Below are 12294 nucleotides of genomic sequence, written 5' to 3'. Positions count from 1 at the left end.
ATGAAAAACAGAAAAAAAGGGCACAGAGACAAGTGAGACACAGTAATATACGTAACTGAAATGCCAGAAAGGAGGAAAGACAAAATAGGGCAGAGAGTTTTATTTGAAGAGATAATGGCTGAGAAATTTCTAAAACAAAAGGACATCAAACCCCAAACATGTGAACCCCAAGCAGGAAAAAAAAAATGGACTCCTAGCCACATGACAGACTGCTAAAAAAAAAACCAAAGACAAAGAAAAGCTAAACATCAGACAGAGAAAAAAAAGTAACTACCAAAAATGAGTAATAACAATATCAAGAGCTGACTTCTCCAGGGAAAAGCAGATATCAAATCAGAATGTGAAGATACTTTCAAGGAGCTCAAAGAGAGGATTGCTATATTCTTCAAAACTTAAGGTGAAATGGATTTCCAGACAATTAAAAAGAGACTTTATAATTAGCAAAACTACATTAAAAGAACTACTATGGAAGTTCTGTTAGAAGTGATCTTAGGAAGAAACCATAAATCCACGTCAGTAACAATACACATCATCTGAATAGGACTGACCAACTGAACCTGACTGACAGACACAGAATACGACACCACTGGCAGACACCACTCTTTTCAAGTATACACAGAAGGCTTACCAAACAGATCATGTGCACGGTCATAAAGCAAGGTCTCAAAATTTTAGAGGATTTACAGTACGCTCTTCAACCAGAGTTAAACTGAAAATCAATTATTCAAAAAGTAACTAGAGGGGAGCCAGCCTGGCTCAGTCAGTAGAGCATGGATTCTTTTTTTTTTTTTTTTTTTTAAATCTATAAACTTTATTTTTTATTTATTTTTTTTTTTGGAGTTCAATTTGCCAACATATAGCATAACACCCAGTGCTCATCCCATAAAGTACCCCCCTCAGTGCCCATCACCCAGTCACCCCCACCCCCCGCCCACCTCCCTTTCCAACACCCTTTGTTCCCAGAGTTAGGAGTCTCTCATGTTCTGTCTCCCTTTATGATATTTCCCACTCATTTTTTCTCCTCTTGCACTGTTGGTGGGAATGTGAACTGGTGCAGAGCATGCGATTCTTGACCTTAGGGTCAAGAGTTCAAGCCCCAGTTAGGGGTAGAGATTACTTAATAAATAAAAGCTACTTTTAAAAAAGAAGTAACTGGAATAATTACCAAATGTTTGGCAATTAAGCAATATGTCTTGAAATAACTCTTGAGTCGAAGAAAAAAATCGCAATAAAAATCAGAAAAATTTTGAAATGAACTATAATGAAAACATGATATATCAAAGTTTAGTGTATAGCTAGGGCTGTGTTTATAGAGAAGTCAATACCTTAAACGCATATATTAGGAAAGAAAGAAAGCTGAAATGGTAGGATATGAGTGAAATCTCTTATCATGGTTACAAAGTCCTGTGTGGCTTCTGCTGACTTCTTAGAGCTTCATCCTAGTCTCTCTCTTCTCATTCATTCTTTTCTAGTCACACAGGCCTTTCAATTCCTTGAATACGCTAAATCACTTCCTATCCCCCCTCCACCCCCCCACCCCCGCCTTTGCACAGTGGAAGCTTCTCTTTGAAGCGCTCTTTCCCCTTCCTTCCTCTGGCCAAAGCATCCTCATCCTGCAGGAGTCCATTTAAATGTCACTTCCTTAGAAAAGCTTTCCCAAACATCTGAGTTAGGGTCCTCAGACATGTCCTTTTCAATTCAACACTCTCTTTCATGGCTCATTACTGTAATCAATCATTGTTTGGGCAATTGCTTTTTATGTAATTAATTTAAAAATATTGTTTGTCATTCTCCAAATGACAAGCTTCTTGCTGATGGGAACCGGAGCTGTCTTGTATACCATCCTATCACCAGTGCCTAGCATGGTGCCTGACAAACAGTAGACACTCTATACATGTATGTAAGTGAGTAAATGAATGCATGGGCATCTAGTTAGCCACCTAAATAACCATTCAGTTTACTCTAAGTTGTTAAAAGATGCTCACTGTCTTGGAAGGGAGCTATTACGGCTATCAGCAGTTAGCATTTATTTCTGTGGCATTTACGATGCAATTTATAATCATTTGCTAATCCAAGAAATCTCCCAATCAAGGATTCCGCCCTCTATCCCTGACGGTTAAGTAAAATAATTTCTAACTCTGCAGTGCTTCCTGTTTACTCTGTTTGGGCAAAGGCAATGTTTTTTTGTTTTTGTTTTTGTTTTTTAGTAAACTCTATTCAATCTGTGCCACACCACACTAAGCTGGGTGCTGTGAGAGTGATTCAAATGACTGCCATTATTAATAACGGTCACACCACCACCAACTGTCGACATCTGAGGTCTACTTTCTATGTGTTATCTCACTCAAAGCATTAGAGGAATATCAGTTGTTTTGCACATGAGGAAATCAGAGTGGTGAAGTGACTTGCCCAAGGTCACAGGACCGGCCAATAAGAGGCAGGGCAAAGTTCGATTCCAGGTCTGCCTGACTCCAGAGCCCAGGCAGGCTCCCAGGGCCATCCTGATGCCCATCTCACATTCAGAGGGGGCCCCAGAGGGACAGCAAACATGCAAAGACAAATAGAGAAGAAGAGGGGCTCTGAAGCAATCTAAGCGGAGCTTGACCCCAGCCTGGGGTGTAATCATGGGCCAGGTAAGGGGCAGCTCAGTTCTCCAGCCTCAGGTCTTCATCTGTGAAATGCCAGTGATAGAAAATAAGAGCATAAAGCTGAAGTGCCTTGCAGAGCACATACATGCCATCTCCCCTTTGTCTTTAGAAGACATGAGGATGAGAAATGATGTGACAGCAAAGTCAAATTCACTACTCTAGGGGGCTGGAGGTCAGCAGTCCCTACTCTAAGGATGGTGGCCGACCTGTCAGGTGGCAACATAGCGTGGTCACTGACAGTAAAGCTGCCTGGCTTCTCCCCAGAGCTTCTTCCCCACAGTGGGCTGTTCCATGATCCAGGTAAAGAGGGAGAGGGGCAACAGATCCAGCATCACTACCCCACAGAGAGATACAGGGGATACGCCCAGGCAAGGGGCTTCACTGCAGTTTTGTCCACTTCCGGGGATCACATTACTGAGGTGGCTATCACCCCATAACGTCTGGGGGTATGCTTCTCAACCTCTCCCTCTCACTAAGCATGATTCTGGGTATTTCTCAGCCCTGGATGAGCCAGCTGGGCCCTTGTCTGTGAGGGCAGCTGGAATAGACCTCGGGGTCTGTGCAGCTTGCAGCACTTGCTCACACTCAGAACCCCCTGTGGGATCCCAATCAGCAGATGAAAGACCTTTACAGTCTGTACCTGCCTGTTGGAAAGTTCTTTCTCTAAGTATCCTTGGAGTTACTGCTCTAGACTTGAAATCCCAAGATAACTGTTTGCTCTTCCCCAAAGCTGCTCTGTAGTCTATTCTAGCAGTATGGTCTCCTAGCTTCAGAGGCCCCATGCTGTACCCCAGATCTGTACTGAGTCCATCTGTCCTGCTGCCCTCCTTGTCTCCTCGCATGATTTTCAGAGCAACTGTCTTTACAAGCACTTTGTTACCTCCTAGTCACCCAAACCTCCCTCTGATGATTTGTTCTTGAGGTGCCAAATACCACCCCTCACCGTTCTGCACTGTGACAGGTTTGCCTGGGGAATCACCCTGATTTATGCCTGGGAGGGAGAGGCCCTTGAGGGAGGGAACTGGTCCAGTCTGCAGAGACCACCATCACACAAAGGACGCAGAGCACAAGGCTCAGCTCTCCCTTCCATGGGCCCCACTGCAGTCCCTCTTGTGGCCTCTCCATGAAGTAGGGTGTAACTGTAATGTACACACTGTATGCACCGGCCATTCTTTAATGTTCTGGCTCTGAGGCCTCCTCATAGCACAGGAGCATGACAGGGGACTGGACACTGGCACTCAGCACCATGTGACCTAAGCCAACTGTCAGTGTCCATGAGTCCCAGTCCTCCTGGGAGTAAAATGGGAGCCACCAGGAGCATGTCAGCATGCAAGAGGTACATGGCTCAGGGCCAGACATATGGAGGTGCCCTCAGGCAACAGGTCACTCTGAAAACCACCTCCACAATTTGGGGGTGGGGGCAGCAGGGCAGCAGCACCCCCTTTTGTGACTCCCTTGGGAGCCTGATGGCCAATCCGTGGCCCAGCCCACAGTACATCGTGCCTGAAATAAGTCTGCCGCAGGCCCACTCCCACCACTGGGAGCCAGGGAAGAGCTGAGTGTCCATTTGGCCTAATACAGATGACCAATGGCTGCCTCATATCCAGGGAGAGACCTAGGAGCAGATGGTTGTCTATGTTATTAGAGACATTTGAAGTCAGGCAGGTGGTGGCAGGTTTCAAGCCATGTGTGGTGATTCTTACAAATACAGGCTAAGTTTACAAAAAATCATAAATTCTTACTTTATTGTACCCTCCATTTTCGAAGCTGCCTCATGGAATTGCTGTGAAGACAGTTTATACATCTCGGCATTCTACAAAGAGAAAAACAGAACTGGTTACCAAAGACTGAAATTTCCCTCTGGCTCCCTCAACCACACTAAAAATCGACAGATGCTAATTTCTTGACCAGCATCAAAGCAGATCAGTGATTGATCCCAGCCTGGGTCTAGCTCCCACCCACCGTGGGGGCCAACAGTGGCTACATAATCCTAGAGTAGCGAAGGCTGGAAGGACATGTGGGTCCTCTGGTCCAGGGGTCAGCAACCTATCACTTATAAGCAAAACCTGGCCTGCCACCTGATTTTGTAAACAAAGTTTTAGTGTAACACAGCCACACTCATGATCTGTTTATGCATTGTCAACGACTGCTTCTATGCTACAATAGCAGAGATGCATAGTTTGTTAAACAGAGACTGATATATTTAGTATCTTCAAAGAAAAAATATACTGAGACTTGATCTGATCCAACCCCTATTTTATAGGTGGACTCTGCTTCCCAGAGGGTGAAGCGCTTGCACAAAGCCTCGCAGCAAGCAGCTGTGTCAAGACCAGAGCCCAGGTGTCTGATTCCCAGCTGGGTGTGTACTTTGCGGCTGGCCATGATCACCATGCTCACTGCACAGTGGCTGCCTGTCCAGAGCTGCATGGCGGTTCCAAAGGCATGCACCTCCATCCTTTCTGAGCTTAACCAGTAGGTGTGCACATACAGAACCAGACTGGCGTAGAGGATGGCCTGGGCTTGTGGTAAGAAAAAGCTGAGCTGAGCCCTGCAGCCATGACATGGTGACTCTGGTAAGTTACTATCCTCTATGCCTCAGGGGCCCAGAACCTACCACTCTGCACCTGTTTCCAGAAGAGATCAATATAAACACACCTGATCACCCGACCTGCCAGCATACTCCTGGTGGGGCTCCTTGAGGCACTCTGTGAAGAATGAAACCCCAGAGGACAGCCCAAGACTGAGAGTCAGACTTTCCCAGTGAGGGTGATAAGATAGCGTAGGTGCCATGTGAAGCCTGCCTAATTTTGCAGACCTGGGCTAGACCCCTCACAGATCCTGTGTGGGAGAGGTGGCTGCCCCTCTTGTACAAGTGGGTAAATGGAAGCTGTAGGAAGTTCGAGAGGCAGGTAAGGGACCCTGAAGCCACAGAGCTGTGCCCCTGTACATGCCTGTCAGACTCCAAACCTGGCTCTCCCCACTTCACCATGCACAGAGATAGCCTGGCCCCAAAGCAACAATTTAATCCTTAGACCAAATGGAAAAGGTGGTAGGTATCCAGATCAGAGCCAAGCGGGGAAGGCACCCTACCCCCATGGCACCCCACCATCCATCTGCAAAGAAGGTAACCAAGACAGGCACAGGAAGTACCTCCCCTATGGACCTGCAGGGTATCAAAGGCAGAGTGTGAGTGGGAATCTAGCCCTTACTCCCATCCTAGTGCCTGCCTCAGGGAAGAGCCAAGTGGGAGGGACCATGGAAGGATGTGTACCTGAGGGAACACCTGGGGCCCATCCCAGCAGGAGCCTGGGTTCTGAATACTGCTCTGGGCAGTGCTGGGGAGAGCCCAGTGCTGGGCCTTCCAGGCCCCCCAACACTGAGTGAGCCTGGCAGTTCCTCACTTCTGAACCGGGGAGATAGCCCATGCCTCTCTCTGATGGCCATCAGGCACAGTAGATAGGAAATGCGAACACTCTCAGCACACAACAGGCTCGAAATAAATTGGGTTCTCCTCCCCCTGGCCCCCAAAGCTAGAACTGCTCTGGCTTCTACAGGTCTGTGCTGACTCCAAGCTGCCCCATGTTTTCTCTCTAGAGCCCTGATGTTCCAGCCAAGAAGATCATGATGTTGCCTCAACCAGTCTGATATTTGACCAACACTGACCGTCCTGGGTGTGGGAGTTAGGACACAGACATGGATTGGCTCAGGGCTTCTCCCACTCCATGCAGATGCTCTTCTGTGACATCCCTGATGGGGATCATTTACACTCAGTTGACCCTTCCATCCATGGGCCCTCACACAAGACTGCATGGCCCACATTTTCATTTTCCCTGGGCATCTGTGGTCTGTGTTCTTTGGGTGACACACTTATTTCCTGGAGCTTATTTCCTCATGGTAAGACAGGGCTCCCACTCCCTCGTAGGGTGACTGAGAGAAGGAGTTGAGTGTGCCAGGCTCACAGTATCCTGTCCACTGCAGCCATGGTCATGGCACCACTAGACTTTCTGAAGCTGGCACAGGCCTTACTAAGCTCCCTCAGCCACCCCAGTCAGTTTCTGCCACAAGACAGTCTCTTGGCTCAGGCCTACTCCTCTTTGGAGACATGTCAGGTCACTGTCTTCTAGGCCTGTGGCCTGTGAGTATTCCTTTCCAAGGTGGGGTGCTGGGACACCTCATGCCTCTGTGCTGCCTCCACATCTCCACACACATAGTCTGGCCAGGGCAAGCTCAGCAAGCAGCTAAGTTACCTATGGACTCAGGCTGAACATGTGGTTGGTGAAATTTGTCACAGGAAATGCCCACAGACCAAGAAGTGGTTGTGATTACCCCATTGCAGAATGACTCAGAGGAATTCCCCTTCCTGTCACACCCACTCTCCCGGCCAAGTCATCCATGTCACCTGCCTGAGCAGACCCTGGGACCACGCACCATAGAGCGCCCCTGTGTGGTGCCCCTGTGTGGCTTCTGTGGCACACGGAGATCCTGGTCTGTGCCTGGGGAAAGCTGAGCGCACTCCTTGGGTCCAGCAGGCCTTCCTGAGGCTGCTGGAATATACTCAGACCCTCTGCCAGGAGGAGCAGGATATTCTGCAGATCTCCAGACCATATCATCCTTGCGGGCCACCCATGCTCATACAGAACCCGCTGAGTGCCAACAGATTCTAAGACAAGCTTGCCTGCCCCCCAGCCTTATGGGGCTTCCAGACAACACAACGTCACAATTACAATGGGATGTTCAGCTAACTGTCCCATGTGCTGTGGGAGCACCAGAGAGGAAAGTCTGGCAGAGACCATCAGACTGGTTTCTTGGGAGCTGGCACCTGAACCAAGGCCTAATATTTTTATACATATTAAATGATCTTTTTGAAAAAATAATACTTACTCATGGTTTAAAAGGGCATACGCACAAAGGGCAGAGGATAGGAATACAGAGACCACTGGCCAACATGGACCCCAGTGCTCCCCTCCTGCACTGTGCCCTGTGAGCAAGTTCACCCACACACACCCACAGCACCACGTTGGACACAACACCACTCATTTCTTCACTTCTCAGACACTTCATTATACCCACTGAAGGTATTCCATAGTAGGTTCCACGATCACAAGCAATGCTGAGATGCACATCATGGCATCCTCACCTTTGTGCACGTGAGCATATCTGAAGGGTACATGCTAGTAGTCAATCTCCTGGGTCAAAGGGTATATCCACTTTTAATAAACTTAGTCTTACATGATGAGCATAAATGATCCAATAATGAGAGAGAGAGGGAGGGACCCACCTGTTAGATGCTATAGTTGTACCAGAAGCAAGGGGAGGGGCTAGAGACAAAGACAGCTCGGGAGCTGGGCATGTGGAAGCCTGGACCTCAGCCCATGGGTTTTACTTTTTTACATGAGGGAGTGGCAGGGGAGACGTGTGTTTCAGAGAACATTCTGGCAGCTGTGTGGACAATGGAGTGCAGTACCAGCAGACTACCTGGAGACGCCTGCAGCACAGTCCCACAGGGATTGGGGAGACTCGGGTGCTGTGCCTGTAAGGAGCCCTGTCACTCATTTATATATGTTGCAGGGAGATCGCTCCAAATGTACTGTACTGAATCCCCACATGTCAACTGGTACCCAGTGATCGTGAACTATTATATCTGGGTGATTTTTCCTCCCCATTAGATTCTTCAGATTCCTGATTTTGGAGTCTTTTCCTCCACCCTATAAATAGCCGCCCCTCCTCCTCCAGCTGCTCCATATGCACATCTGAAACCAGAAGACCTGATCTCCATTAATTAAATCTGCCATTAAAAATTAAATAACGTGAGTAAGAAGGTGTGAGTGTTATCTCTATGGGTTTCAAAAGTCACAGTGTTTCTTCAATTACTTCCCAGGCAGTGTTCATATTTCATACTGTCTGATTTCTCCAAGGGCCCGGATTTGCAAGATCAAAAGAGAGTGTGATGGTGAGGGGAGGCATAGTGAGAAGGCTCAGAAGGGGACGACAAGGAAACATGTCATGGGCCACAGAAGTGGTCCTGTTGCCTCCACTGTGGAGCCATGAGGAACCAGAGCAGGGCAGGGTGCAGGAATGGGAAGCCTGTACTTCCCCACTAGCTGAGCAGTGGGACGAGGTGTAGCAGTCCTGGAACAGAAGACAACAGAGGTCACTGGATGGCCTGTAAGGGGAGTGGATATCAGGCCTAAAAACCCCTGCGGGCACCATGCAGACATGCACCCGAGGAAAACGCGTTAATAAATTGTCTACTAGGTATGTGGGCCTCTGCTGGATGTCATAGGAGAGAGTCTACGTGGCATTTCTGTTGGAGAGGAAAGACTGAAATAAGGTCTAAGGACCATTCCAGGAATAAGTGAGGCAGCTGGGGCAGCAAGGATGGGAATGGGCCCTGGAGTCAGGACACAGCCCCTACAGTGCGTATGCCCATGGGCCAGCGTCCAGACCTCTGTGCCTGCTTCTCGTCTGTAAAATGAGAACAATAACAGAGACTCCTTCACATGGCTGTGTGGGAACTGGTATAGATGCCAATGAGATAATGCATATAAAATGCTTAGAACAGTGCCTGGCACAGAATAAATGCTCAGTAAGTGTTTTGAGAATTTAATAGCCAAGTGCCTATTAACCAACAAACATATCTGGAGGAGAGATCTGAGGATAGTAAAAGAGTGAGACAGAAGTTTGCTTGAGGATGTAAAGTCCACAAAGGGAAGGGTTCTCCCTTGTTTTGCTCACTGATTTATCCCCTAGAGCCTCCAACAGTGCCTGGTACGCAGTAAGCCCTCAATAAGAATTTGTCACATGAGTAGAAGTAGAGGTCAGTACCACTAGGAAAGATATAAAAACACAAGTGGGACGTGGTCATGTGTTCAGTCAGTGAGGACAGGTTGCGGAGCTGCTGCCCTTGCAGGCAGCCTGCGGACACCAAGGAGAGCGTCATACAATCAAATGGGGACAGGTTACTCACAAGATTCAACAGGATCACTTGGGCCCGGTGCTGGAGCAGCAAATTCCACACAGGCTGGCCCCTTCATGCTCAAAGCAGCACTTGAGGTAGCAATGTCCACCCCTCTGCCACCCTGGGGGCCGGAATCTCAAGGGAAAGAGGCAGGACCTGAAGACAGGTCTATCAGCCTCCCCCTCAGTGCCTTGGCCTTCCTCCATGCCCCGCTGTCCCCTGGGGAGAAATTTAACAAACCAAAGGCCATGCAGGCAGGACTCAAAGCCACCATGAGGTGACATACAGAAAAATGTGAAGTGTAGGATGCTGGCTGTCCAGAGCAGGGGGAAACTGCCAGCAATATTAGTGCAGGCCATGGAAGGGCCCAGAGGTGAAGGCTCAAGAAAAATCCCAGAATCTGAGAGGAACAGTAAGGACAGGAGAACCCCATGCCAAGGTGCTGTCCACATGCCTGAGGGCGGTCATCCAGGGAGACATGGAGTTCACCAGCCTAATTACCAAAAGCTTATCAGAGCTCACAAGAATGCTACATTTTAAGGGGAGTGAAAAAAATTACTGTATTCAGGATTTAAAGAAGCTCTGACTTGAAAATAATAAAAAACACAGAAGAAGAAATGCATGTAAGTCTTTCGTGAAGAGTCAGTCAACATAAAAATTCCTAATCTCAGGACATGTGATTGGCAACACAGTTGGCAAAGGAATGGAAATTCAGTTTTGTAAATGGCTAAACAGCTGGTTCCTGACTACTTATGAAGTCACACAACTACATCTTTGTCTCTTTCCCTCTTCCTGGGTACTACCAGCTCTTACCCTGTTGTCTCGTGGAGAAATGACCTCTCTCCAGATTTGCTCTGGCACCTACTGTAGAGGGGGGTGTGCAGACGACAATCTTTCCCTCCGTTGCTTGCACTCAGGCAACATCCATCTGAGATCCTTCCTTCCATGGTCTCCTCACCGCCAGGCCCACCATTGGAACTGTCATAGCCATTTATGGTCAGACCACACTCAAGGCCTCCCATCCTTCAGGACAGATCTATCTGGGATCCTCCCTGGGATCCCCCAAATTCCTCCCTGCATCCCATGGGACAAACCTACCTAGGATCCTCCCTCCATCCCCCAGAATGCCCATAAACCTAGGGTTCCACTCTCAGCTGAACCTTCCACACAACTTGCAATTCTCCACATCAGCTATCCAGACCTTACCTTGGTACCCGCCCTGATTTCCTACTGTGGGCATATGACTGTGTCTTGACTTCAGAGACCAGTGAGGCTGCTGATGGGCACCAACAGGCACATCTCCCCCAGGACCAGACATGCCTCTGTCTCTGTCCCTGACTTTTCACCCCCAAAGAAGAGGCCCTTGTCCGTCCAGGCTGCTGGGTTCCAGCGTCCATAGTGTCATTGGAAGATGACTCCCTCTCCCTGAGCCTGTTACATCCTGGTCCCATGGGGGAAAATGCCGACCCATCTTTCAGGGGTGTTTTGAGGGTGCAGTAAACAATGGGTACAAGCTTGCCCAGTGTGTCAGGATTCATGTGTTTTTTCCACTCATTCAACCACTATTTACTGAGCGCCTACCATTGCCCAAGCTTTGCTGTCAATCGGAGGGCACAGCAGTGAACAGGAGAGATAAAGTCCTTGCCTTCACAGAGCTAACAGTCTGGATACAGAAAGACAAGAAAATAATTCTACGCAGAAGTGCCATAAAGAGACGCAGCCAGTGAAGGGGATGAGGAGCAACAAGGTGGGGTAGGAGCTACTTTTAAAAGGTTGGTCCAGGCCCCTCTGCCAGGGTAATTTAGGGTAGATATGAAGAAGGAAAGAAGATTCAGGGGGAGGTCCTAAGATGGGATTACAGACTACACTTGGTGTGTTCTTGGGAAGGCAGCGGGAGCGTGGCTGGAAGATGTTCAAGAGAAGAACAGATGCAGGGAGAGGACAAGTTGGCAGGGAGCCACTGGGAGGGTTTGATCAGGGGATGATATGATCTGATTTCCACTCTGGAAGGATCACCGGCTGCCATGTTAGAGAGAGGCTACTGGGAACAGAAAGTGGAAGCAGTGCCCTTTGGGAGCTGGTGGATCATTTCCTGAAGACGTGACAAACAAAACCCCACATGGTGGTGGAGAGTCAGCCCTGTGGATGTGAGGGATGGGCTCAGGGCAGTGGTTGGAGCCTGAGCGAGGACTCCGGTAGCTTTGCTACAGAGCCTCCTCAGTAAGTCTTGGCTGAGCACTGAAATCCCCCTCCGCCCTCATCAGAGCTGCATCCCGTCAATCACAAACTCTACTCCCAGTTCCTCTTTCCCTCCATGGGGCACTCTGCTTCCCAAACACTCCTCCTCTTAAAATCTCTTGTACTTTCTCATTAAGTGTACCTCCTCTATTTCCTGCACCGACCACCAGCACTACCTGCCCAGCACCTGGATGAGGACCTGTCAATGATCACTGCTTGCTTCCTCCTGGGGCCCCGGATCCAGCAGGCAACCAGATGCAGGAAGCTCCGCCTCCCACTTGTCTCTTGAGGCCTCTCCTCACTCCCCTTCATTCCTTACTATCTAATGAGGATGTCCTCCACCACACTGGTCCTCCTGCAGCTACTTTCACCCCTTTAGCTTATCCTCTGCACTGCTGCGGGAGCAGTCCTTAACTGTGCCTCTCGGCTGAACACTTTCCACGTCCCCTC

The 12294-nt window shown here is 48.8% G+C and overlaps 1 protein-coding gene across 1 annotated transcript in view; it reads right to left on the bottom strand.

Annotated features, from left to right (window-relative positions):
• The window catches only part of CHCHD6 (coiled-coil-helix-coiled-coil-helix domain containing 6), a 248861-nt gene that overhangs the window by 41325 nt on the left and 195242 nt on the right, over nucleotides 1-12294 (bottom strand). The window contains exon 6 of the mRNA XM_072784859.1: nucleotides 4391-4461. Within this exon, the coding sequence (XP_072640960.1) occupies nucleotides 4391-4461 (71 nt within the window). The remainder of the gene's footprint in view (nucleotides 1-4390; nucleotides 4462-12294) is intronic.

This window comes from Canis lupus, chromosome 19 (assembly GCF_048164855.1).
Source record: "Canis lupus baileyi chromosome 19, mCanLup2.hap1, whole genome shotgun sequence".
Taxonomy (NCBI): Eukaryota; Metazoa; Chordata; class Mammalia; order Carnivora; family Canidae; genus Canis; species Canis lupus.
Note: the sequence above shows the minus strand (reverse complement) of the source record. Positions and strands in the feature narration are given on the sequence as shown.